The sequence below is a fragment of the Thermothelomyces thermophilus genome, chromosome 3, assembly GCF_000226095.1.
Source record: "Thermothelomyces thermophilus ATCC 42464 chromosome 3, complete sequence".
NCBI lineage: Eukaryota > Fungi > Ascomycota > Sordariomycetes > Sordariales > Chaetomiaceae > Thermothelomyces > Thermothelomyces thermophilus.
The window spans coordinates 4,114,124-4,135,393 of record NC_016474.1 but is presented as its reverse complement, the minus strand read 5'-3'; the positions used below and the strand labels follow the sequence as shown (position 1 = coordinate 4,135,393).

Here is a 21,270-nt window from a genome sequence, read left to right as displayed (position 1 = left end):
GTAGGTCACACCTGCTATAAGTGCAGAATGTCAGATGAAAAGAAGAATTTATGGGCATCTCGACCATAGATCCCCTGAACTCGTATGTACTTGAGTAGGGTGGGCTTCTCGAGTCCAAGTCAAACTCTATCCGTGTTTTAACCAAGAAACCTGTAATTAAATACCCAAAATTTCAAACACCCAATTGAACTCCAACCCGTCTACAAGAAACGCCGGGAATCGCAACAACAAAACTACACAACAACCCGGCCCTAGGATCGGATCCCTCCTACAACCCTCCTCCACTGCCATGTAGACCACCAAAAGTCCGCCGTTCCGTCCTGCCTCACACGTTCCCGACTGAACCCAACTCAGGCACTGTATGTACATACTAGTGTATACGAATAATCGCAGCTTCGACCGCTGACCTGGCTAGTTGCATTACTTGGTGGTTCAACACTCGGCCCACACTCTCCGACTAAGCCCATCTCGTTCCTCATCACGACCACACCACGCGTCAGCGGCATCTGCAACCTGGGATGGCCGAGGCCGCTCGCGCACTCTGGACAGTGGTGCGGCCAAGACATCAGCCTTGTTTCCGTCGGCGACACGGCTGAATCCAGCATAATTACAGAACACTAGTGGTCATTACAGACTCCTCATCTGTCCTCTCACCGAACGACAGACCTTGGGTCCCTCCCGCCGGCAGATGCTGGCCGACGCTGAATATCAGTCGAGGTTGGCCGCGAGCCGACTCCTCCTGTCGTGCCGTCTTTGCGAGCAGGCCGATGGCGACGAGCGCCTCTCCATATTATACGACACGGACGGGCACGAACAGTCGGTTCACCCACCCAGCGGCAGACAAGGGGATGCAACAGGTGATCATGGCCGCGAAGAGGAGCATCATCCTGAGCAGGGGCGGGGACCAGCTCGCTCGCATCTGCTGCTTGAAAACGCGCCAGTCGCTTTGCTGGGCTAGGTTGGCCTGCAGCGGATCGTTGGCGCACCACATGTGATCCAGAATCCGGCTCGTCTGTGTTCAAATAGAGATACGTAATTCGGGTTAGCTTCTCTGCCCTCCTTGTCCAACTCGCCCAAGCTGTAATCAGAGGTCCTGCAGAGAATTGCCTTCTTCATAGTCGAGACTCGGTCCGTAGCTCAATATCGTGTCGTTGCCGTCCTTCAGTACCCGAATGACCCACTGTGGATTCTTGCACACCCATCCACACTTCATGGCATCCAGGTGATCCAGGGTCCATTCGGGGTCGGGAAAGTTGCCATATTTACTTGGAGATCTCGCCGCCTTGGTGTGAGTCTTGCCACTGTTGCCAGAACCACTTCATGGATGCTTCTAGTGTGGAGAGGACCGATCTCGGGTCGGGGTAGCTGCCGAATTCGATCACCTTGACGACGGTTGTCAAGTGTACCTGTCGAGGGTTGCCGTTCGATATCTTAGGCACTCGGTGGCCCATGAGCTTTACAAAGTCTCTGAGACACCGGGGGCTCGGTTGGTGCTTGCTAGGCAGCCACCTGCTAACGCAGGGTTTGGAATTAGTCTAGTACTAATACTAGGCTAGTACTTACTAAAGTCAATACTAGTATACTAATTCTAACTTAGGGTTCTTAAAATAGTACTAACCTATATGAATTTAGTATTATTATATTTATTCCTATTAAAGATGATAATAAGCTTAAGTAAGCATTTAAAAATACTTTATAGTAAATTACATGGTTTAAAGGTCTAAAAGGTACCTTATTAAACTGTCTACAAAGGAGAAAAAAGCAAGTGATATTTAGATAAAGGAAATAGCTAAAGTGTTTATAAGCGTGTTATATGCTATGGCTAGCACGTGCTTAGTACTTTAGAAGCTCTAGCGCTTTTGACAACAGTCATCGAATTACCGGCCTCATTACCTCACTCCAAACAAACTCGTCCCCGCTGAATTCTTTCTTCATTTCCTTAATTTCTTCATTTCCAATACGCACACTTAGACGAGCGCACCGCGCATGCCATGGCGTCCGTCGCAAGCCTTCCCAATCCCCCGAAGCCTCTTCCACAGGTCCCGGGCCCGAAGCTTGCCCCCTTCACCGCTACAGCGCACGCCGATATTGAATTTATCGAGGAACTTGGAAACCCCGACAGCGATGTTGATTCCAGAGTGTGGAAGGTCAAAATCAACGGATTGGACCCGTACTATGTCCTAAAAATGGTATGTAGCTCCTCCGGCAGCTTGTGACGCGCGTTTAAACAAACACGCGCACCATAATTAACGCGCCAACCAAATTGACCTAAAAATGGAATTACCCGCATGTCAGTTTCCTTTCGCCTTGCCTAGGTATCTCGGGAGTACTACAGGCCGATACCTCACCCGTCGCCTTTCCTCACCGCTCCATTACATCGACTTCCTCGATCCTTTCAACTGCGAGTGCCGCGTCTACGGGCGTCTGAAGCAGGAAGGCCGTGAAGATCTCGCGGTTCGCGCATACGGCTACCTCCTCCTTACACCCCAGCAGGAGGCCGAAGTCGCCGAGGTGGCTAGTGGAACGGATATTCTTCCGCATGTCCCAGCCAATACCGAGACCGTCCTCGACGGCTGCAACTTCTGGGGGCGGTGGGAGGTTCACCGTCATCTACCTGTTCGCGCCATCGTCAAAGAGCTAGTGACGGACTACACGCCGTTCGTCCCGTCGAGGCTACACGACCATTGGCGGGACCTGGAAGACCTCCACAAGTTGGGCATTCTCGTGCGCGACATTGGCCCCAGGAATTACATGGCCAGCGGGAAACTCATCGACTTCAGCCGGTCCTGGACGATGCCCAGTCCGTGCTTTGAAGCCATTGACCGCGTAGAATTGCTGAGGCAGAGGCATAATGACGCTCTGAATCTTCACGTGTCCATTGTCCACTTCGGAATGGGAGAGAGGTGGGACTGGGGAGATCCAGGATATGATGGACCAACTACACTGGAAGCCCATTACGGCGTCCCGGACGGCGACCCGCTCGGCTACTACGGGATCGACCCGACGGCTTATGACTGGCGCAGGTGGGAGGACGACCCAAAGGCGGCTGATGCGTTTCTGAAATACGAGCTATACGCGGCGCCCGAGTCCCAGGACGATGAGGGAGTGCAAAAGGATAATCTGCCGAAAGCTGGGGGAGCCGGAGGAGAGGAAATTGCAGGTGTTGTGGATTGTTGAGGACACGTGATTGCGGCAGGTTGCAAGAGGTCTGGGCGAGAAACAAAACGATAATGCGAACACGACTGTTGACGGTGGAGTCTCACGCAGGCAGAATCCCCCACCAGCATGGCTGTAGTTCGACAAGTGACCATTCAGGATGATTCGTGCACAGCATTCAAGGGCCGCTGAACAATGTAAGATCACCGGTCCTAGGCCACAGCCGCGAGCAAAAAAACAACCAAGAACCAACAGCTGCATAGGGGACACAAACCAACAGCAGCTAAGAGGGCCTACAACTGGAAGGTGATAAGTGGAGAACAGCGATACTGCTGCTGCGCCGCCATTGCGACTTAATCTTCGCCCACGCGCAATAACGGGCAGGGCTTTGTTTTGTCTGAGGAACTGTTATTGCCAAACAGGCGGGTGGGCCGAAATAGTCATACTGATCCCACTAATCCGGACCTGCGTAGATATCTTACGTCCTGTACATATATATATATATATACCTATAGACCATTCTATATAAGGTTAATTACCTAAGCTATATATATAGGTATGTATATATGTATATATATATATAGACATATAACCTCACTACCCCGCCTCCTAGGAGTCTTAGAGGAGTTCATGTCTTTAGTAATATATATTGGTCTATTAGCCTGTTGTACGGTCTCGGCATAAGTTAGACCCCCCTATTAACAGAACAACTTATCAATAAAACACTTAGATAAGCTAAGGTTTGAAGGTCAACTGATAAGCTTATCTCAGCGCAACAGCAATGCACGCCACGCCAAGAAAGGCCGTTAAGGTTCTCTACAACGCCCGCAAAGATAAGGCATTGAGGGGCTCATGCGAGGTCGGCATAACCAACCTGAACCCTCCTGCCGTACACTGAATCTGAAATGAAGTCACCCAGTTCGACTCTTCCCCTCCAACCTGCCATCTTGTCAAGAGATAGAAATTTCTGAGTAGGTTTTTTTGACCTTTCACGCACTTCTATAAATTTCTTGTTCCTTCCTTTCAAAATCACGAACAAACTGGGGAAGTCAAAGAAGGAGGGGCATCTCCAGCGCGCGCCGGAATATCGCCGTCGGCTAAGCCTCCCAACACCAACATCCCTATGCCTATCGGAGTCCACTTCTCGCGTCCCAGATGGGCGTCACAATTGCGCCGGCCGGGATACCTCAGAGCCATCCCCGCACCCGCTCTCCAACTCATCGGCCTGCTCATCTTCGTTAATGGGCTGGTCTGGGTCGCCGCCGGAATAGTCCTGCGTATGTGCACGCCCTCGACACGGTCCTGATCGAGAACCGCAATTTTCATTAACTGACACTGCACAGATTACAACCCAGAGCTCATCTCGCCCGCAGTACTCTCCTAGTACGTCGTCGGCAATTTGGATTTCCTCAAACCGTGGCATTACACAGAAGAACACACACGAAACCCCTCCCACCTTTTCCCCTCCCCGCAAGCCCTTGTCGATTGCCGGAAGAGGCAATTCGTAACCAAGTCCCGTACCTCTACTATACATCTCACTAACACACTAATAAAACAGCACCCTCGGCCTCCGCCATGCCCTAGATGCAGACCGTATGTTGCCTTTTGCGTATCTCCTTGTCGTTCAGTCCATTGGCTTTGCTTTGCTATGCCGTCGGAGAACACAGTCTCTTCGCTGTTCTTTGAAAGCCAAAAAGAGAAAACCGCAACAAGAATGAATGAACAGAGGAAAAAATGGAGAGTAATACGAAGAAGACTAACTAACGCATCCTCACTCTCCCCTGCCTGGCGGCCGCCGCCAGGAGGGGAGGAAACAAACCAATCACATTTGCTTGACAGACATCTCCGCCATCGACCTCATGACGCGGCGCCTGATCGCCTCGGGCCAGCGACCCGTCGCCGTCGGCACCTTCTTCAGCCTCGGCCACTCGACCGTCGTCGTCGTCACCTGCGTCGCCGTCGCCGCCACCGCCGGCGCCCTGCGCGACCGCTTCTCCGACTTCCAGCGCGTCGGCGGCATCATCGGCACCAGCGTCTCCGCCGCCTTCCTGCTGCTGCTCTGCGCCGGCAACGGCTGGGTCCTCTGGCGCCTCGTCCGCCGCCTGAGGGCCGTCCTGGAGCAGCAGCAGCAGAGGGCCGCGTCTGCGGACCGGGGTGTTGGAGGAGGCGGTGGCCTCGAAGAAGGGGAGGAGGAGGAGAGCAACGCGGCGGTGGACGTCGCCGCTACCGGAACCGGGACGCAGCAGCAACCGCTGCAGCTGGAGGGCCCGGGTTTCCTGGCGAACGTCTTTCGGAAGGTGTTCAAGATGGTCGACCGGCCGTGGAAGATGCTGCCGCTGGGCATCCTCTTCGGGCTCGGCTTCGACACCAGCTCCGAGATCGCGATCCTCGGGATCGCGAGCATCCAGGCAGCGCAGGGGACGAGCATCTGGGTGATACTCATCTTTCCGGCGTTATTTACCGGTGAGTGGACGCTCTCTTCACCCCAACCTCCCTTATTCTTTTCTTTCTTTCTTTCTCTTGTACACGCGGACAATATTGATTGATGCTTGAAACATTACTGTAGCGGGCATGTGTCTACTGGACACGACCGACGGGGCCCTCATGATGGCCCTGTACACGTCTAAAGTGTTCTCCCGGGACGTGGTTGCCATCCTGTACTATTCCATCGTCCTGACCGGCATCACCGTCTTTGTTGCCGCTTTCATCGGCATCATCCAGGTCCTGTCCCTGGTCGAGAACGTCGCGGAGCCCGAAGGGAGCTTCTGGGAAGGCGTGGGCGCCATCGGCGACCACTACGACATCATCGGTGGCTGTATATGCGGCCTCTTCCTTCTGGTCGGCTTGGGATCCGTGCTCATCTACCGGCCGTGGAGGCGCCGCATGGATAGGAGGGCCCATCGCTGGGCGGCGCCCGGTGACAGCGAGAGCCCCGAGGCTCTGAGCTCGGAGCCGCAGAGCCCGGACCCGCTGCTTCCTGGAGACCAGCCCCGTGCTCCCGGATACGGGGTCGCCGTCGGAGCGTCAGGGGACAGCACGAAGAAACTGGATACCACCATCACACCGCCGGCCTGAACGTACCGGCACTCCCATCTCGCTCCTGGGATGCATATGTTCGCTTCAATGAGTATTATCGCGGAGCTGAGGAGAATATACTTGCACGGATTCGCAACCTTGCGGGAGTTTGACGTGGTCATTGCACCCCGTTCGCTTCTTCAGCTCAGCATTGGCTTCTTAAACGTCAACTCATTGAGATTACCCACATTCCCGCAGCCGAGGATAACAGCCCTTTGCTCCTGTAGATTCGACTTGAATTAAAGAGAGTAATTGTAAGTGGTAATTATGCATCCGCTGCTATTCATTAGGGTGCTTGGTCTCGACCTGGCCATTGTTAGTAGATATTTGCACACCTGCTCTTTGAGTTTCCTCGGCTGCGGCCTCGGCATCGAGCCGTCCGGACTACCACCGCCACGAACAGAAGAGAAAGTAGTGGGCAATGTAGAGGTTGTACATGTTGAGCACAAGCAGAGGGATGGTTTGGTACCACGGAAACCCACTCAGCAGCCAGTAGTAGGTAACGGCTGCCATGACGCCACCGAGGGTGACGATGGTCCACACCCAGCACAGAATGCGCATGTTGCAGTACTTGTTGCCCTTGTGGGCCTTTCTATCGCCGGACGCGGCCCACATCAGCTCGATGCCCAGCAGGCGGTCCTTGATAGCCATCAGGTAGGCGTACGACTGCACAACCATGGCGTGCTGCACGTCGAAGCCGTATTTCGCCTTGGTCCAGAAGCGAAAGAGCAGGGAGCTGTGGATGATGGACGGAACGGCGAAGGCCAGGTTGGAGTACTTGAACCACTAGGGTCGGAAGAACAAGAGGAGAATGCCTCGGGATGGGCGAGACGAAGATGCCGAGCGAAACAGCAGAGTAGTACAAAAGCCCTGGTTTTTCGTTAACACTGATTACACCTCCATTTCCTTCTTTCTCTCTCCTTCTCCAACGCAAAGCGGTGAGTTGGGGGTAGCTGCTTACCGCAGAGGTATCATATCTTCTGCATGACAGTCAAGTTCGACGTCCAAAAGTTCTTGGTGGTAAACAGAGTGGTGCTGCCACGGGCCCAGCGCATCTGCTGCGAGAAAAAGGAGCGCGGAGTATTTGGACAGATGCCCGTTGCCAAACACAGCGGGACGTACTTGACCTTCCAGCCACGGTCGACGGCACCGGACTTGCTCGCTCTCGTCAGCAATGTTCAATACTCTTTCTGCTCACCTATATGTGTGTGTAGCATATATGCTTGGCATCTGAAAAAGAAAAAAAAGAACAAGCCTACCCGGCATGGACATCCTCCGAGAAGCCAGTCTCGGCTGTCCCGCCGACCTTCTCCAGCGGGGCCCTCCTGTACACCGCGCTGCTCCCCACGCAGATGGATCCTCATCGGCAGCGCTCAGACTCTTGCCGGAACACAGGTGGCCGCCGTATTCAAGGATGTCTATGCGGCGTGGGTGCCTGCTTGCCGGAGAGTGACTGCCAACACCTTCAGCAGCGAGCTCACCGAGCTCGTGGCAAATACCATGCTCGTCCAGCGCATCAGCAGCATCAACGCGGTGAGCGTCATGTGCAAGGAGATTAACTTGGGCGCCGACGTGGATGACGTGAGCCCAGCTGTTGGGAAGGACGAGAGACTGGGGTCCAAACTCTTGCAGGCAGGCGTCGGGTTCGGCGGCTCGTGCTTCGAGAAAGATATCCGGAACCTTGCATACCTTGCGAAGGAGCTACATCTCGATGTCGTTGCGGAATATTGGCTGGCGATCTTTTGAAGATCAACGAGGATCAACGCCAGCGTTTTGCCCGCCGTGTCGTGCGAGAGCTGAACGGGTCCCTACGAGGAAAGAAGATTGTGATCTTGGGTTTCACTTTCAAGGATGGAACCAATGACACGCGGAACAGTATTGCCGTTCACGTTATCAAGGATCTAGCATCCGAGATGCGGCAGGAGATCGCCGTGTTTGACCCTGGTTGCGCTGCGGCTGACATTCTCGAAGAGGTCCGGCGAATTGGCCTCAGCACTGTCCAGATGGAGAGGGTGAAGATCTCTGCCGGCTGGAGATGGTGCATTCGAGGGCCCAGTGCCGCTTGCATTCTGACACCATGGAGACAGTTCCACGGACGCGGTCTGGGCAATCGACCAACGAGGCCGGCCAAGACCGCGAAGAGTGGTGCTCATGTGTTCGCGGCTCGAGGTCCTGACGGTAGCCTGAGGGAGTTGAGCATCCTCGAGATAGAATGAATGGCCTGGAAGAATATCGCTGTTCCCTCGGGTGATCTCTTGCGGAGACTCAAACCGCTAGCGCCATGCCTCGCCAACTGCACATAGTCAATGCGGGCTCGGGCAAGCCAGGATCCACGACACAGAAGCCGTGGACTGGGTAGAAGTTACGGGTTTGATGCAGGGCAGCGCTGGGTTTTCGACGGCCGCAACGTTGTCGATCATGCTGAGTTTATTGGACTGGGGTTCAAGGTTTGGGGCATCGGAAAAGCTTCTTATTAATATTCCTATTGACTCTCTGTACCTATGTACTTCGATAAGGTGATGAGACAGCGCTGGCCGTTTTGTAATTAGGGGACATAGGTACCTAGGTATCTGGTATTTCTGAGAGACTGAGGCAAAGCTATTAAGTACGGATAACAGCTTCGTAACTGATGCCGCGTAAGGTACGGACGTACTACTAAATAAATGCCACATTTCTGGGATCATTCAAAACACCAATCTTGAGCTGCTCCATGGGAGATCGAACCTTTGAGCGTCGTTGAACATGAACTACCGCACACAGAAATGGTGGGATGCTGATTCGGGTGCAATGGCAAGTCGTGGCTGCAGTGTGTCCTCTGAAGCTTAGCTTCCAGGCGTCAATGACGCTAGCACATGCTGTTGGAATGGCGCCATTGGTTGATCGCTCGGCCGGGCGGTTTGTCTCACATGGCCACTTGTTGCCTTCACAGCGTTGCAGTCGGAATCAAGCGGGAACAGGCGAGATCAGCGATGCACATTGATGATGGAGCTTGTTTCGTGCCCCACATTGGAGCTTGCTTTGTTGCTTGGTTGGTTCATGGGAGACTTGTATGTATTCAAAGGGTCGCCTGCTGCCGATTTGGGCTTGAAGGGGCCTGCAGTTTTAGGCAGTGGGAACGCCGTTTGGTCCCTGGCAGGAGCGACTGCTGTCTTTCATTGATGTCAAGGTTCACTCAGTTCAGTTCCTGATTAGACCCTAGCTGCAGGGAGAACCATGCTCCACCTATCTGGAACCACGACCTTCTTTTTTTTTTTTTTTTTTTTTTTTTTTTTTTTGGCACCGCATACGGGCACCTACCAAGCATCGTCGTTTGTATTCTTCGATGGTGTTTCATACTTCCTTGGGAAATGGTGGATTGCTGACGCTGCCTGCGTTTCCCCACTCTCGAAGCCAGAACACCACACTCTCGAAGTCGCCCGAGCTACTTCCTGCATCGTGATGAATGCCGAGTTCTTGCCCTATTCTTTGCGAACCTTCAACCACCATTCCGACAAATACGGGTTCTGGTTGTACATACATGCAATACCGGGGGATCTTCTTGTTGTGCTAACGACAGGAAATAGCCTGCTGAGTCTGATCGCCCAAGACTCCACTGAGGAACACCCGGCAGGCTCGGTATCGCGAGCCAAGGTAGGTGGCCAAAATGCGGCCTTGTTTACAGAAAAACAGGAATGGAGAGCATCGTAATCCTGGGTGCTCTGGAGCTCAATGACCTCAGTCACCTCGGTGAACGGCTGGTGTGTATGGATTCCACCACAGCTTGTCCCGGCTCTCTGCAAAATATCCCACCAGCAGCCGCTAGCGTAGGGATGTGGTGGGTCAGTCGGCACGGCCCTACGCGCGTCAACAAGCCCTGTTGGGCTACGAAATACTAGGAAGCACAACATTTACGAAGTATGTACAAAGCAATCCGTACATGGTGGCAAGTTTCACGAAGCTGCGGTGAATGACAGCCAACAAATTGAGCCAGTCGATCTTCGTCATTGGGCCTCCTCGGCTCGGCGACCGTAAACAAAAGCATCCACAACGGCCTTAATTACGCATCATCTTGGCCCAAGAAAAAAAAGGATCTCCCTCGGTGAGCTCCTTCGTTATCGCATACGGATACTCTAACACACGATCGCAAGTTCCACCAGTATACCTGCTGATCGATGACTTGCGCAACGCAAAATGGTGGCGCACGTCGTGATCAATTGGTCATGACGAACAAACGGTGGCAGTGCTTTTCGGTTCGTCTTCTAGTACTCATCAAAGTACCAGCTCGGTCCTTGACTCGGGTGATGGGCCTTCGTCTGTTTATGAGAAGCCAAGCTTCCGATGCATTCGCCGATCTCCGAGCGGATTCGCTGCGAAATGACATGCATTGCGGCTCCTGCATGCAGCACTACCGCTCTCTGAAGTTGGCCGCGCCTCCTTTTGATACCGGCCTGTAACAACAGGGCGGGCTAGGCCGGAGTTAAGGGCATGGGTGTTTCGTCGCTCTCGTCCTCCGTCTGCCGGTCGTTGGACCAACAGGCAACCCCAGTGGCACAGCAGCACGAGGTCTCGGAGTCTGACGAGCTCTCGGTGAGAAAAAAGCAAGATGCCTTTTTTTGCTTCAATCTGCTGATGCACCCCACCTCAAAAGAGGCAGCACTGACCTGTCGAGTTCCCTCGGCCGGATGAGTATTGAAATTTGTGTTCATCAATGTCACGGGATGAGGAAGGTTCGTGGGCTCGTCTACGAGCCTGTTCGTGTACTAACTCTGCGAAGACAGTCCCGTTTCGTCTTGCTGTGCTCCAGCCCGCCGGATGCGCCGCTCACGTCCCCCAACTTGCCGTTTCAAGTCATCCACCAACGATTCGCCAGGATCGGGGCATCGATGGTGGGGTGAACAGGGAAGAGCGGGAAGTGTCACAGGACCCTTGCGTTCCCGGCAGTCCACACCCACCAGCGACCTATCAGGGTCACCCGTCCAGCTCAGCCATTGCCGTCGATGTCTCATTGGCTTCCGGTAGCCACACCCTTGCCCATAGCTCCTCCGCATGTGGGTTAAACATACACTAGACTCACCCCTGGTCTTTGGAGGGTCTTGACCACACAGAACACCGTCACAAACCACCCCTTCACTGCATCGTTTCCCGCAAACATCCATGGCGAGGGCGGGAAGGGGGTGCCGCTTGAGAGATGCGGCTAAGCAGCATGCCAGGTTGGGCGAGGGCCGGCTTGGGGTGTGGTACTGACTGGGTCAACCATCCTATGGGCCCGCCCTCACATCCCATTCTACTGCGTATATAACAAAAACAGGCCGCCCGCCTTCTGGTCGTCGGCCCCGGTTGATAACCACCTTATCCAACCCGTATGCAACCATAGCCTCGCAAAAACGGCTGTCACCACCTAGCCCGCCCTCAAACACGGTCTGTCGCGGGCACCGCTAACTCTGGACGCGACTGACCTCGATATATCTCGTTGCGGACCTCGGCCTCGTCGTTCCTCACCCATTCGGTGTTCTTCGATGACCTCATGTCGTTGACTCATGTCAGAAGACACCCTGACTGCCTTGTCTCGGATACGGCCGACTGATAGCAAACTTGAGCTCTCACGCCTCCTCTTCGATATCACAGCTCCCCCTTCAGGCACGTTGCCTTAGGGAAGCTTAATATCTCTTTACCGCCCTCCTCGTGCTCTCGCCGGGCCGTATATCGGAGACCTCACGTCGCTCTTTCTCCAGGGCGCTGCCAACGCTGCCCACCATGTGTCTCACCAAGGTCTACTACAATACTTATGCGGACGGGGCCCAGGACATCACCGAGAAGTCGTACCCTTGTCGAGACGGCAGGAGATGCTCCCATCCCGAGGTGCGCAGGTATGACCGCAAGTTCCCTTTCACCAGGCTCGCAGACGTCCAGGCCGAGTCACGCCGGAGCCTCTCGGAACGCCAGCCGACCCCCTACTTTTCGAGCCGCACACCGCGCAGCGCCAAGTCGTCGTCACCGTCTGGGAGGCGCGACTCGGGCATTTACATGGGCGGCGGCTCCAACCCCAGCAGCAAGCATCACGACTCCCACGACCTGTACGCTGCGGGTGGCTACGACACATACGGCTACCGCAGCTCCTCGAAGCGGCATGACCCCCGAGACTCTCTCGACTCACGCTACGATCGCGACCGCGACCGCGACCGTGACCGCGAGCTGCGCCTCAAGCGCACCGTCACCGACCCCCACATTGTGTACGTAGACCGCGGGCGCGACGACGGCAAATCTTCCCGGTCCCGATCCCGCTCGAGCAGCCGCGACATCCCCTTGGGCCTGGTGCCGGTTGCAGAAGAATACGGCCGGCGGCGCCGCCGGCATTCGACCTCTCTCGAGCGCGACAGCAGCGACTACGGCTACTATTCCGGACTCAATCACGCCGACGCTGCCGCCGCCCCTTCCCGACGACGCACCGACGACCCGAAAGGGTACGTGATCTACGACGACGACGACGAGCGCCGCCGGCAGCGCCGCGAGGCCAAGCGCCGCAACTCCACGTCCGGGTCCGGCTACCCGGACGAGGCCGCGGCCGCGCTGCCGGTGAGCATGATGGACCCCTACGGCAGCGCGTACGTGCCGCGACGCGCGCCCGGCGCTGCCGTCGTTCACCACCACATCGACGGATCCGCCTCGACCGCGACGGGCTCCTCCTCCTCCGCCAGCCGCAAACAACTCCGCTGGGAGGACGAGGTGCGCGCCCGGCGGGAGCGGCAGAACGCCGAGATCGCCAGCCGGCCGCGCCTGTCGACGACGACGACGACGACGACGTCCGGGGAAATCAAGGGGATCCTGAAGCGCAGCGCGAGCGACCCGTGGGGGGGCAAGAGCAAGAGCAAGGGGAAAGCGCGGGAGGAGGCGGACGACATCGCGGACCTGCGGCGGGCGATCGAGAGGATGGAGATTCCCAGGGGCCGGGATCGCCAGCCCCGGGGCCGGGACGAGTGGGACTGGAGCGGGAGCGGCGGCGGCGGCGGCGGGTATGGGTATGGGTACGACGAGATGGAGAGCGGGAAGAGGAGCAAGAGGAGCCGGATCTATGCGGGTGACGGGTACAGGTACTGAGCATTATTTTTTTTTCCTTTCTTTTTTCCATTTTTATTTTCTCCTTTCTGTGGCGTTCCTTGATAGAATCGGAGGACACGACTTGCGATGCATGGAACTTCTTGTGATGATGTGGGTGTGGGTGGGTGGTGCTTGGCTTCGGTGTCTGGGTCATTTGGTCTCTTCATCGTCGTCGACCCTTGGCATTGTTTTGGGGAAGTTGGGGAGTTTGTCTTGGGTGGTTCTCGTGTGACGGCCGGGAGGCCAGAACACAAAACAACACCTGTCTGGACCAGGTTGCGTCACTTATTTCCTTTGTCATGTTATGTTACGACTCGAATGAACGAGATGCATCCCTCGGCCGCAATTCTCTATGAGCGTTCCTCCTCACGACTGGTCTCCAAACCCACCGCTGCCGGATCAACATGATGATCAACCCCAACGGGTACGTATGGGCACTGCACATGATACTCCGTAAGTATATACTGTACGTACCCACATACATGGGACATGCGAACATCGGCCGCCGGGCTCTCCGCACGGGGGAGTTCAGGTCATGAGTCAGCAGAGGGGAAAAAAAAGAAGACAAAGTAAGCAAGAAGAAACCGCAGTGGCCTGAAACATTGTCCTCCATTCGCGAGTTGGGCTGGGGCCCGGTCCTCGCCCAGCGCACTGCATGCGGCGCATGCGCCAAGTCTGTGTCTCGGGAAGCGGCCCAACCGACTGGCCACCACCTTTTTTTCCCAATCTTATTCTTTTTTTTCCTCCGAGGAAAAGGAGACAGGGGTTGGTTGGATGAAATCCGAGCAGAGCGAGCGAGGCCTGGTGCGAAACCGCCGCGACGAAACACGCCCATCAGGCTGCGTCAGTCTGGGAGGACGTCGTTCGGTGTTGTTGCGCAGCGTTGGGAGGCTAAAGCGGTCGGGCCGTGAGGTTTTGACTTGAGTCTCCTCGTCTCTCGGAGGGCGTAAGCCCCCTTGAGACCCAAGGGACCTCACGCGTGCGCGCAACCGGGTTCAAACTGCTAAGCTAGGGAATGGATTGGTAATAGAGGCCCGACTAGACCGGTGGCGGGGGCAGGAGGGTCGGTATTGCCTGCGGTTAGTTGGACAATTGTGAAGTGATGAGCGGCGCTGCTAGGTGTGCGAGTTGAGATGCACGGGAGCGGCCCGGGAGGGCGCGGAAATCGGCGCCTTTTTCTTGCTTGGTGTTGATCCGAGTCGGCACCCCCGGGAGGGTTGTTGGGCAGAGGAGAGAAGGCGCAAGGAAGGTCTAGGGTCTTAGCATCCGCAGGAAGCGTCGGCCAAAGGGAGAACGGAGTGAGGGAGGGTGTCGCTCCTGCACCACTTTGCTATGGGCGACAGACCGTTGCAAGGAAGCAGGAGAACAGGTAAGGCATGCATGCGGGAAGAAGAAGGAGGAAGTTCATATCCAGTAGAGGGTATATAGTAAACGGAAAGAGGAGTAACTCAGCCTCCTCTCTGAGGCCAACTGGCAGTACCAGATTTACCACCCCCGGCAGATACTGCCTCTAGCTTCCCAATGCGCAACAGACTCCCGAACTCCGTGATCCCGAGCCATGTACATTTATTGATTAGTACATGACTGAAAAGAAGGGCCGCCATCGTCACACCACTAAGTACAGTCAATCCTAGGACTGCGTGAGGATGAAATACAAGCGGGTAAGAAAAAAAAAAAAGAGTGAAGGACGACGGGGAGGATGGCGGAAACGATATCGCCAATCATGAGCTGTCCTGGCAAAGACCCAGGTCAACGAGCAGGTCGCCGGCGCGGACGTCGATGCCGGCCGAGTGCCTGTTGCCATACTGGAAGGCGAGCATGACGACGTCGTCGAGATAGCCGTGGTAGTTGAGGCCACGGTCCCTCCAGTTGACCGAGGTGACGGAGACGATGTCGGCGGGCAGGCCCTCGCGGCGGGTGCGCCCGCTGATCCAGAGCGGCCGGCGGGAGACGGCGTACAGCTCGAAGGGCGGGTGCTGCCGGAAGAGGACGACGTAGGGCTCGTACTCGCTGTGGTGGACGAAATCGGTCTGGTGCTGGACCAGGGTCATGATGAAGGTGTTCCCGTCGTGCGGCGTGCACTTCGCTTCGGCGCGGCTGCACAGGGTGACGCGGAGCGAGTTGGTCGCCTGCCGGATCGACTGGGACTTGTCCGACAGCTTGGGAAGGTAGCGGCGGAGGCACTTGGTGTCCGACTTGGCCGTCTTGCCAGCAAGATCCGGCCCGGTCTTGCCCTGGGCCTCGAGCTTCGCGTAACCCCGGGTCGGGAACATGTTGTAGTGCACGTGCATCGCGTCGTCCTTGTCCCAGAAGAGGAAGTAGTCCTTCTGCACGGGGTTAGATTGCGGCGACCGCCGGATCTCGGACCCGACGCGGAAGTCGGGGTGGGCGGCGTTGGCCGTCCACTCGGGGGCCAGGACGTCGAGGGCGCGGAAGTCCTGGATAAACTGGCCATAGCAGCCTATCGCGCTGTTGGAGCCGTAGGCGGTCCAGGGGTTCTTGGGCCCGAAGAAGACGCGGGCCTCGCGGGGCCCGCGCTGGAGGTTCAGGAGTTCGACGTTTCCCTTGCAGTTCCCGTTCAGGGTCGGCTCGTAGGGGAGCGGCTGTGTGTTCTCGATGCACATCAGGGCACCCTTGTAGAACTGGGCGAGGCAGCCGACCTCTTCGGCCCACACGTCGATGCCGCCCTTCTCGCGCTTGGCGGGCAGCTGGGCCACCACGTACCAGGTATCGTTGAGCTTCGGATGGGGGATGACACTCGGGGTTAAGACGTCCTCGTCGAAGCGGATGTCGAAGAACTCGGCGTCGGGGGTGGACTGGGAGAAGACCTCGTAGTGTGTCTCGTTTGGGGTCAGCCGCGGCTTGCGCAACGAGGCGGACGACGACGACGACGACGACGACGACGACGACCGGGACGCGGACGGCCCGTAAGTGACGAGAAAGGCGCCGACCTGGGAGCGCAGGCCGTCGGTGTGCGACCGCCAGAGGCTGGCGCTCAGCAGCAGCAGGACCGCGAAGGGCCCGACCAAGAGGGCCAGGCGCCTCAGATCCCTCAGAATCATGGTTTTCTGAGCGCCAGCTGCCGTCGCTGCCGTCAAAGTCGCAAAATAACGATTTCGAGGTGCGGCGGCGAGCAGCGGGCGATGAACCAGCGGGCGGGCGACTAACTTTGGCTCAGGCCTCAGGGTATCAGTAGTAGGAACCAATTTACCGCATCCTCGGGGGTGGCATCGTTGGTTGTGGTCAGAAGCGACGCTGCTGCCGCGATCAGCAGTCAAACCAAACCCCCGAAAGATAACCAAGAGGGAGGCTGCTGTCCATTCCCGGTCATGCAGGGTTCGAATGATGGGATCCCAGGGCAGAAAAAGGCACCAGTGCGGCGTGGGCTGCAACGGGGAACAAGGGAAGGCCACAAACCATGCCTGAAACGAAGGGTGGGTAGGGCGCTGGGCACTGTGATTGCTGCAACTCCGCACTACACTAGCGTAGAGGGTCAGCGTGGGTCATTTTGGTCCCCACGTTCCGGTGGGGGGGAGAGGAGATGAAGCGCGCCGTGTAGCCGGATATCAGAGATCAGGCGCCTTTACGGAGGAGTACGGATACACAGTACGGACGTGCCCGGTGGTTAGTTGCTGACTAATTAGTTCAGGACTACCACCTGTCTCCCGACAGGTAGGGCCAAAACCCCCGGACATACCAATATAGCCGGACAGGTATACGTCCAAATCCGCGTCCAATTTTACTAGCCAACTCCCTATATTCGAAGACACAACCACTGCCACAAGCCTAGTTAAACCTACTCTCCTATATACGATGCCTCTAACTAACCAAATCTAGGAACCGGCTAGTATATAGGCCGCCAAATGGCTCCTTGCCGCTTAAGCTCGCCACCAAACTAGCCATTTACCTTATAGAAAGTAACCTAGTATTTAGCATATAGCTTAGCTATTTAAGACTAGAAAGACCTAGGTTAGCTAGCATTTAAAGTCTTTAAAGGATACTAAACTTCTAGCCACTAGTAGTAATATAGTTAGAAGACCTTAGTTGCTTTAAAATAACGAAGATTTAGCCTTCGAAGGATATATTAAGCTAGTACCAACCCTCTAAGGCACCACTTAGCACCTCTAGAACCAAACCTCCGTCTGGTCAGATGGGAAGGAGCCTCGGCTCAAAATGTCCAGGGCGTCCGAGTATTCGTGGTCACAGTAGGCAAGTCCGACCATCTAGACGGCAACGACGATAGAGGTAAAGGCGGCGATAGCAATGTCCCTCTAGATAGACGTAAAAGAGTCTACTTACGTGGAAAAAGATATCCCTAACTTATAAAAGAAAGAAGAACTATATCCTATTACTCTAATCTATTAGAGTAAATAAGTATTAAAAGCTATCTATTATCCTTATCTATCTATCTAGTACCCTTAGATAGGTAACCCTTATTTATGCCTATTATATATAGTAAAGCTCTATAGAACTAGAAAAACAAAACTATACCTTATATCTTTCTAGTTATATTAAGAACTCTTAGCCCTAGTCTATACTTCCCCTTTAAATTTACCTTAAGGCTCTTACTAGCAAATTTAGACCTAAAACCTTACTTACATTCCTTATAACGCTTAGCCTATTTAGCTCTACTATTACCTTTAGGTAAGGGCTATTTCTTAGATGCCTAATACCTTTGCTAGGCTTTTACTTTAGTATCTAGTACATCCTAGCCTATAAACTATGGTAGGTACTTAGGAACTAGCTTTAGATCTTTAGGCTTTAAACGTTTAAATAGTAGGGGCTAAGTCTATTTAATAGGATTATCATTAGGACGATGCTAACGAGCCTATCCTTTCTTAGCGGCTTAGGTCGAGCATATCTCTTATATTTATACCGGCTTACTTAGCTTTGTCCTAGTCTAACTAGGCGGCTATTGTATTACTAAAGGCGCCTACTTGACTAGTTACTATTACTATAACCTTAAAGGTTTTTTTTATCCTTTCGTAGCTATAAGTTACTCCTCTACCTATTCTACTATACGCTAGTAGATAGCTATCTTTAGCTTATAGGGGTACTTAAGTGCCTATTAGAGTAGCTAAGGTAGCCTAAGTCCCTTAAGCGTCTTGCTAAGGAATCGCTAGATAGTATTGTCTAAGGGAACCTAATAATCCTTTTTCACGACTAGTTACTCCTTTATTAGTAGTAGATTATCTTCTCCTTCCTCTATCTAGATAAAAATAACCGATTTCGCCTATTCTAGTTATAGCTATAGCTATAGAACTAGTGGCCTATAAAGTAGTTTGTCTATAGGCTACCTAGGTAGTTAATAGGGACAGATATCCCTCTAAAGTGTCACGAATAAGCATATAGACGGCCTAGCAGGCTGCAGCCAGGACACGGGACATTCCGACAGCCAATCACTTGACGAACCAATCGGAAGATTATCACCGCCAAGACTAAGGTCTTCACTGGTGATAATAGCATGTCACTGCCGACAACGCGGAATCACGGAGTAAAAGGAGAAATAGTACTAGTGATAACTATAGAAGAAGGACAGACAAATTATATATATATATAGCTAACTAGTCACTCGTTTAGTAGACTTTAAGAGTTTACTAGTGGTAATAATTACAATTATAGTACTTATATTAAGCACTGCCGACTACTGTAAGAGATAACTCTAGTGTTATTATAAACCCTTTAGCTTTACTAAATCCCTTAGACGACCTATACCCTTATTCGCTTTATCTACCTCTATCTAGACCCTTTTAGAAGAAGTCTAAGTTAGGTTCACTACATATTGTTACCACTCCCTTTGTTCTATCATGGTTTAGAACGGAGGTAACTTCGACCTCGACACCGACATGGCTACCGACGTTACGGCCGAACAACTGCTTGCCTAGCTTAGTTAACTCTAGCAGCGGATCTAGGAGTTAGAGTAGAGAGATAAGGCTACTTAAGCTCGAATTAAGGAACTCGAGAACGGCGAAAAGTACTTGTAGAAATTGATTAACAAGGCCTATACTAAAATCGAGACGCTTAAGGCTATTAAAGTAAGCTATATTAAGATTAAACTACCTAGCAAATATAGAGGAACTAAAGAGGATCTTATAGGATTCCTAATAAACCTCTGATCCTATTTCTAGATTAATAATAATAAGTTTCTAGATGAAAAGGCCAAAGTCCTTTATATAGCTATAAGACTAGAGGGCAAGGTACTTAGATGGTTTAAGCCTATATGGAATGACTATCTTACCGAGGAAGACGAAGATAACTAAGATATATTTATATAGGTAGTCTTCTAATCTTACAACCGTTTCGAAGAAGAGCTTTAGAAGGTTTTTAATAATAAAGACAAGAAAATTCATATATAAGAAAGACTTGCCAATCTCTAATAGACTAAGTTAATAGCCTTTTATGCTATATAGTTTAGATAGGACATGTTTAAGTCTTAGCTTAACGACAAGGCATTAATATAATTATTCTATAACGGCCTAAAGGAAAAGATTAAAGACGAGCTATACAAGTATAATCAGCCTAAGACTCTAGACGAATATATCGTATAGGCCATTAGAATCGATAATTAGCTCTACACGTAAGAGTAATAGAAACGAGGTCAAACGAACGGAACTATAATTAAGGCCAACGACAAGAAAAAACAAACATATACTAGCACCTCGTATAGGATATACCCTAGAGCTATAGATATAGATATAGCATAGAAGCAGGACCAGAAGAAGACGACCAAAGATAAGTCTAATATTACCTACTATAACTACAGAAAGAAAGGGCACTATAAGCAAGAATGTCGAAGCCCGAAGAAAGAGTAGAAGCCAGTCCCTAGAAAAGAAATCGCAGATATCGACAAAATCACCAAGAATATTACCAAAGTAGTAGCTACAAGTTATAAAGATAAGGGCAGTGACACGGACAGTCTAGGACACGATAGTAACGGTAAAGACAAACAAGCATTATATTCCGAACTAGTTACTATAAACCTAGAGATAGGTCTCGCCAAATAAGATACGGTAGGAGAGTATATACTACTAATGTCGATTCTCCTAGCCTTAGGGCAGTAGGGTTTTATAGTTATATAGAGGCGGGATAGATTGTAGACAACCAATACCTAAGGAACCAAAAGACCCAGACCTAATGTTCTATTCCTCTAGGAACAAATCGAAGGGTACTATAATGAAGTTTTCCGGCTTAATATAGAACTATATAAATAGGATAAACGTTTGACTTAACTTGCCTAGTAGAGTAATAAGATAAGGGACGAGATAAGGGAACTCTAACGTATCGTAGAAACTATTAAAGGAGAATAGCTTATAATATATAATAGACCCGACAGCTATACCGAGTGTTTTGACAATTAGTAACTTAGTAATGATATATAGAACCTAGAATACTAGTTTATATATACGAACCATAGAAAAGACGAGTATATGTGGGAAAGCTACTAGAAGAAATACTCCTACCTTAGCATTAGAGTACCTACGGTCTACGTACAGTAGGAAGGATTTAGGAGAGAATTCTAATACCTCCTAGGCGACGCCACGCGACTATACCCTTAATACGAGGCATATACGTAAGTGCCCTGGTTCTAGTGTATAGCATACAAATGCCAATATCACTTCCACGACAAATTCGAAAACAATTACTAGCCGACCTGACAAGGAAATGAGGACGGAAGTTTATACCCTATAGAATAGGTCTATAATATAGGGAATAGAGCGGCCGAATTGCTCTAGAAGATTGAAGACCGGAGTCTAGAAGGCATTACGATAGTTCTAAAACAAGCCTAGCCTAGGTACTGCAGAACGGGACAAGATATATAGGACTTATGCTAGAGTAACGATTGCCTCTACCATATAGACGAAAAGAAGTTACAAATTCGGGAGCTTTAGATAAAGCTATAGTACGTACGACGGAAAGTAGAACAAACCTAATAGTAGGAAGCTATAAGCACTTAATAGCTTATAG

The 21,270-nt window shown here is 52.5% G+C and overlaps 7 protein-coding genes across 7 annotated transcripts; 4 read left to right on the top strand and 3 right to left on the bottom strand.

The window, feature by feature from the left end:
• Positions 1 to 398: 398 nt before the first annotated feature.
• On the bottom strand, positions 399 to 1,157 carry MYCTH_2305390 (uncharacterized protein). The gene has a single exon (XM_003663392.1). It carries the CDS (start codon positions 989 to 991, stop codon positions 791 to 793), a length of 201 nt encoding a protein of 66 aa, XP_003663440.1. The 5' UTR covers positions 992 to 1,157; the 3' UTR covers positions 399 to 790.
• A 709-nt stretch (positions 1,158 to 1,866) lies between these two features.
• MYCTH_2305389 (uncharacterized protein) lies at positions 1,867 to 3,514 on the top strand. The gene is made up of 2 exons (XM_003663391.1): positions 1,867 to 2,189; positions 2,296 to 3,514. The coding sequence occupies exons 1-2, from the start codon at positions 1,992 to 1,994 to the stop codon at positions 3,175 to 3,177; spliced, it is 1,080 nt and encodes a 359-aa protein (XP_003663439.1). The 5' UTR covers positions 1,867 to 1,991; the 3' UTR covers positions 3,178 to 3,514.
• A 602-nt stretch (positions 3,515 to 4,116) lies between these two features.
• Positions 4,117 to 6,494, top strand: MYCTH_2093133 (uncharacterized protein). Its single transcript, XM_003663390.1, has 6 exons — positions 4,117 to 4,433; positions 4,500 to 4,539; positions 4,715 to 4,749; positions 4,996 to 5,366; positions 5,403 to 5,619; positions 5,723 to 6,494. The coding sequence occupies exons 1-6, from the start codon at positions 4,280 to 4,282 to the stop codon at positions 6,229 to 6,231; spliced, it is 1,326 nt and encodes a 441-aa protein (XP_003663438.1). The 5' UTR covers positions 4,117 to 4,279; the 3' UTR covers positions 6,232 to 6,494.
• Positions 6,495 to 6,615: 121 nt separating this feature from the next.
• MYCTH_2110543 (uncharacterized protein) lies at positions 6,616 to 7,134 on the bottom strand (the record flags this gene model as incomplete). Its single annotated transcript, XM_003663389.1, has 2 exons — positions 6,616 to 7,017; positions 7,129 to 7,134. 2 exons carry the CDS (start codon positions 7,132 to 7,134, stop codon positions 6,616 to 6,618), a joined length of 408 nt encoding a protein of 135 aa, XP_003663437.1.
• A 361-nt stretch (positions 7,135 to 7,495) lies between these two features.
• MYCTH_2110542 (uncharacterized protein) lies at positions 7,496 to 8,447 on the top strand (the record flags this gene model as incomplete). Its single annotated transcript, XM_003663388.1, has 3 exons — positions 7,496 to 7,558; positions 7,627 to 7,944; positions 7,980 to 8,447. The coding sequence occupies 3 exons, from the start codon at positions 7,496 to 7,498 to the stop codon at positions 8,445 to 8,447; spliced, it is 849 nt and encodes a 282-aa protein (XP_003663436.1).
• Positions 8,448 to 11,964: 3,517 nt separating this feature from the next.
• Positions 11,965 to 13,305, top strand: MYCTH_2060238 (uncharacterized protein; the record flags this gene model as incomplete). Its single annotated transcript, XM_003663387.1, has 1 exon — positions 11,965 to 13,305. One exon carries the CDS (start codon positions 11,965 to 11,967, stop codon positions 13,303 to 13,305), a length of 1,341 nt encoding a protein of 446 aa, XP_003663435.1.
• Positions 13,306 to 14,424: 1,119 nt separating this feature from the next.
• MYCTH_2305382 (uncharacterized protein) lies at positions 14,425 to 16,758 on the bottom strand. Its single transcript, XM_003663386.1, has one exon. The coding sequence runs from the start codon at positions 16,365 to 16,367 to the stop codon at positions 15,027 to 15,029; it is 1,341 nt and encodes a 446-aa protein (XP_003663434.1). The 5' UTR covers positions 16,368 to 16,758; the 3' UTR covers positions 14,425 to 15,026.
• Positions 16,759 to 21,270: the final 4,512 nt, after the last annotated feature.

Coding starts and splice junctions, on each gene's coding strand:
- MYCTH_2305390 (XM_003663392.1), bottom strand. CDS start 991: ATGTGGTGCGCCAACGATCCGCTGCAGGCCAACCTAGCCCAGCAAAGC.
- MYCTH_2305389 (XM_003663391.1), top strand. CDS start 1,992: ATGGCGTCCGTCGCAAGCCTTCCCAATCCCCCGAAGCCTCTTCCACAG. Junction 2,190..2,295: donor CGTACTATGTCCTAAAAATG/GTATGTAGCTCC, acceptor CCCGCATGTCAG/TTTCCTTTCGCCTTGCCTAG.
- MYCTH_2093133 (XM_003663390.1), top strand. CDS start 4,280: ATGCCTATCGGAGTCCACTTCTCGCGTCCCAGATGGGCGTCACAATTG. Junction 4,434..4,499: donor CGCCGCCGGAATAGTCCTGC/GTATGTGCACGC, acceptor GACACTGCACAG/ATTACAACCCAGAGCTCATC. Junction 4,540..4,714: donor TCGCCCGCAGTACTCTCCTA/GTACGTCGTCGG, acceptor CTAATAAAACAG/CACCCTCGGCCTCCGCCATG.
- MYCTH_2305382 (XM_003663386.1), bottom strand. CDS start 16,367: ATGATTCTGAGGGATCTGAGGCGCCTGGCCCTCTTGGTCGGGCCCTTC.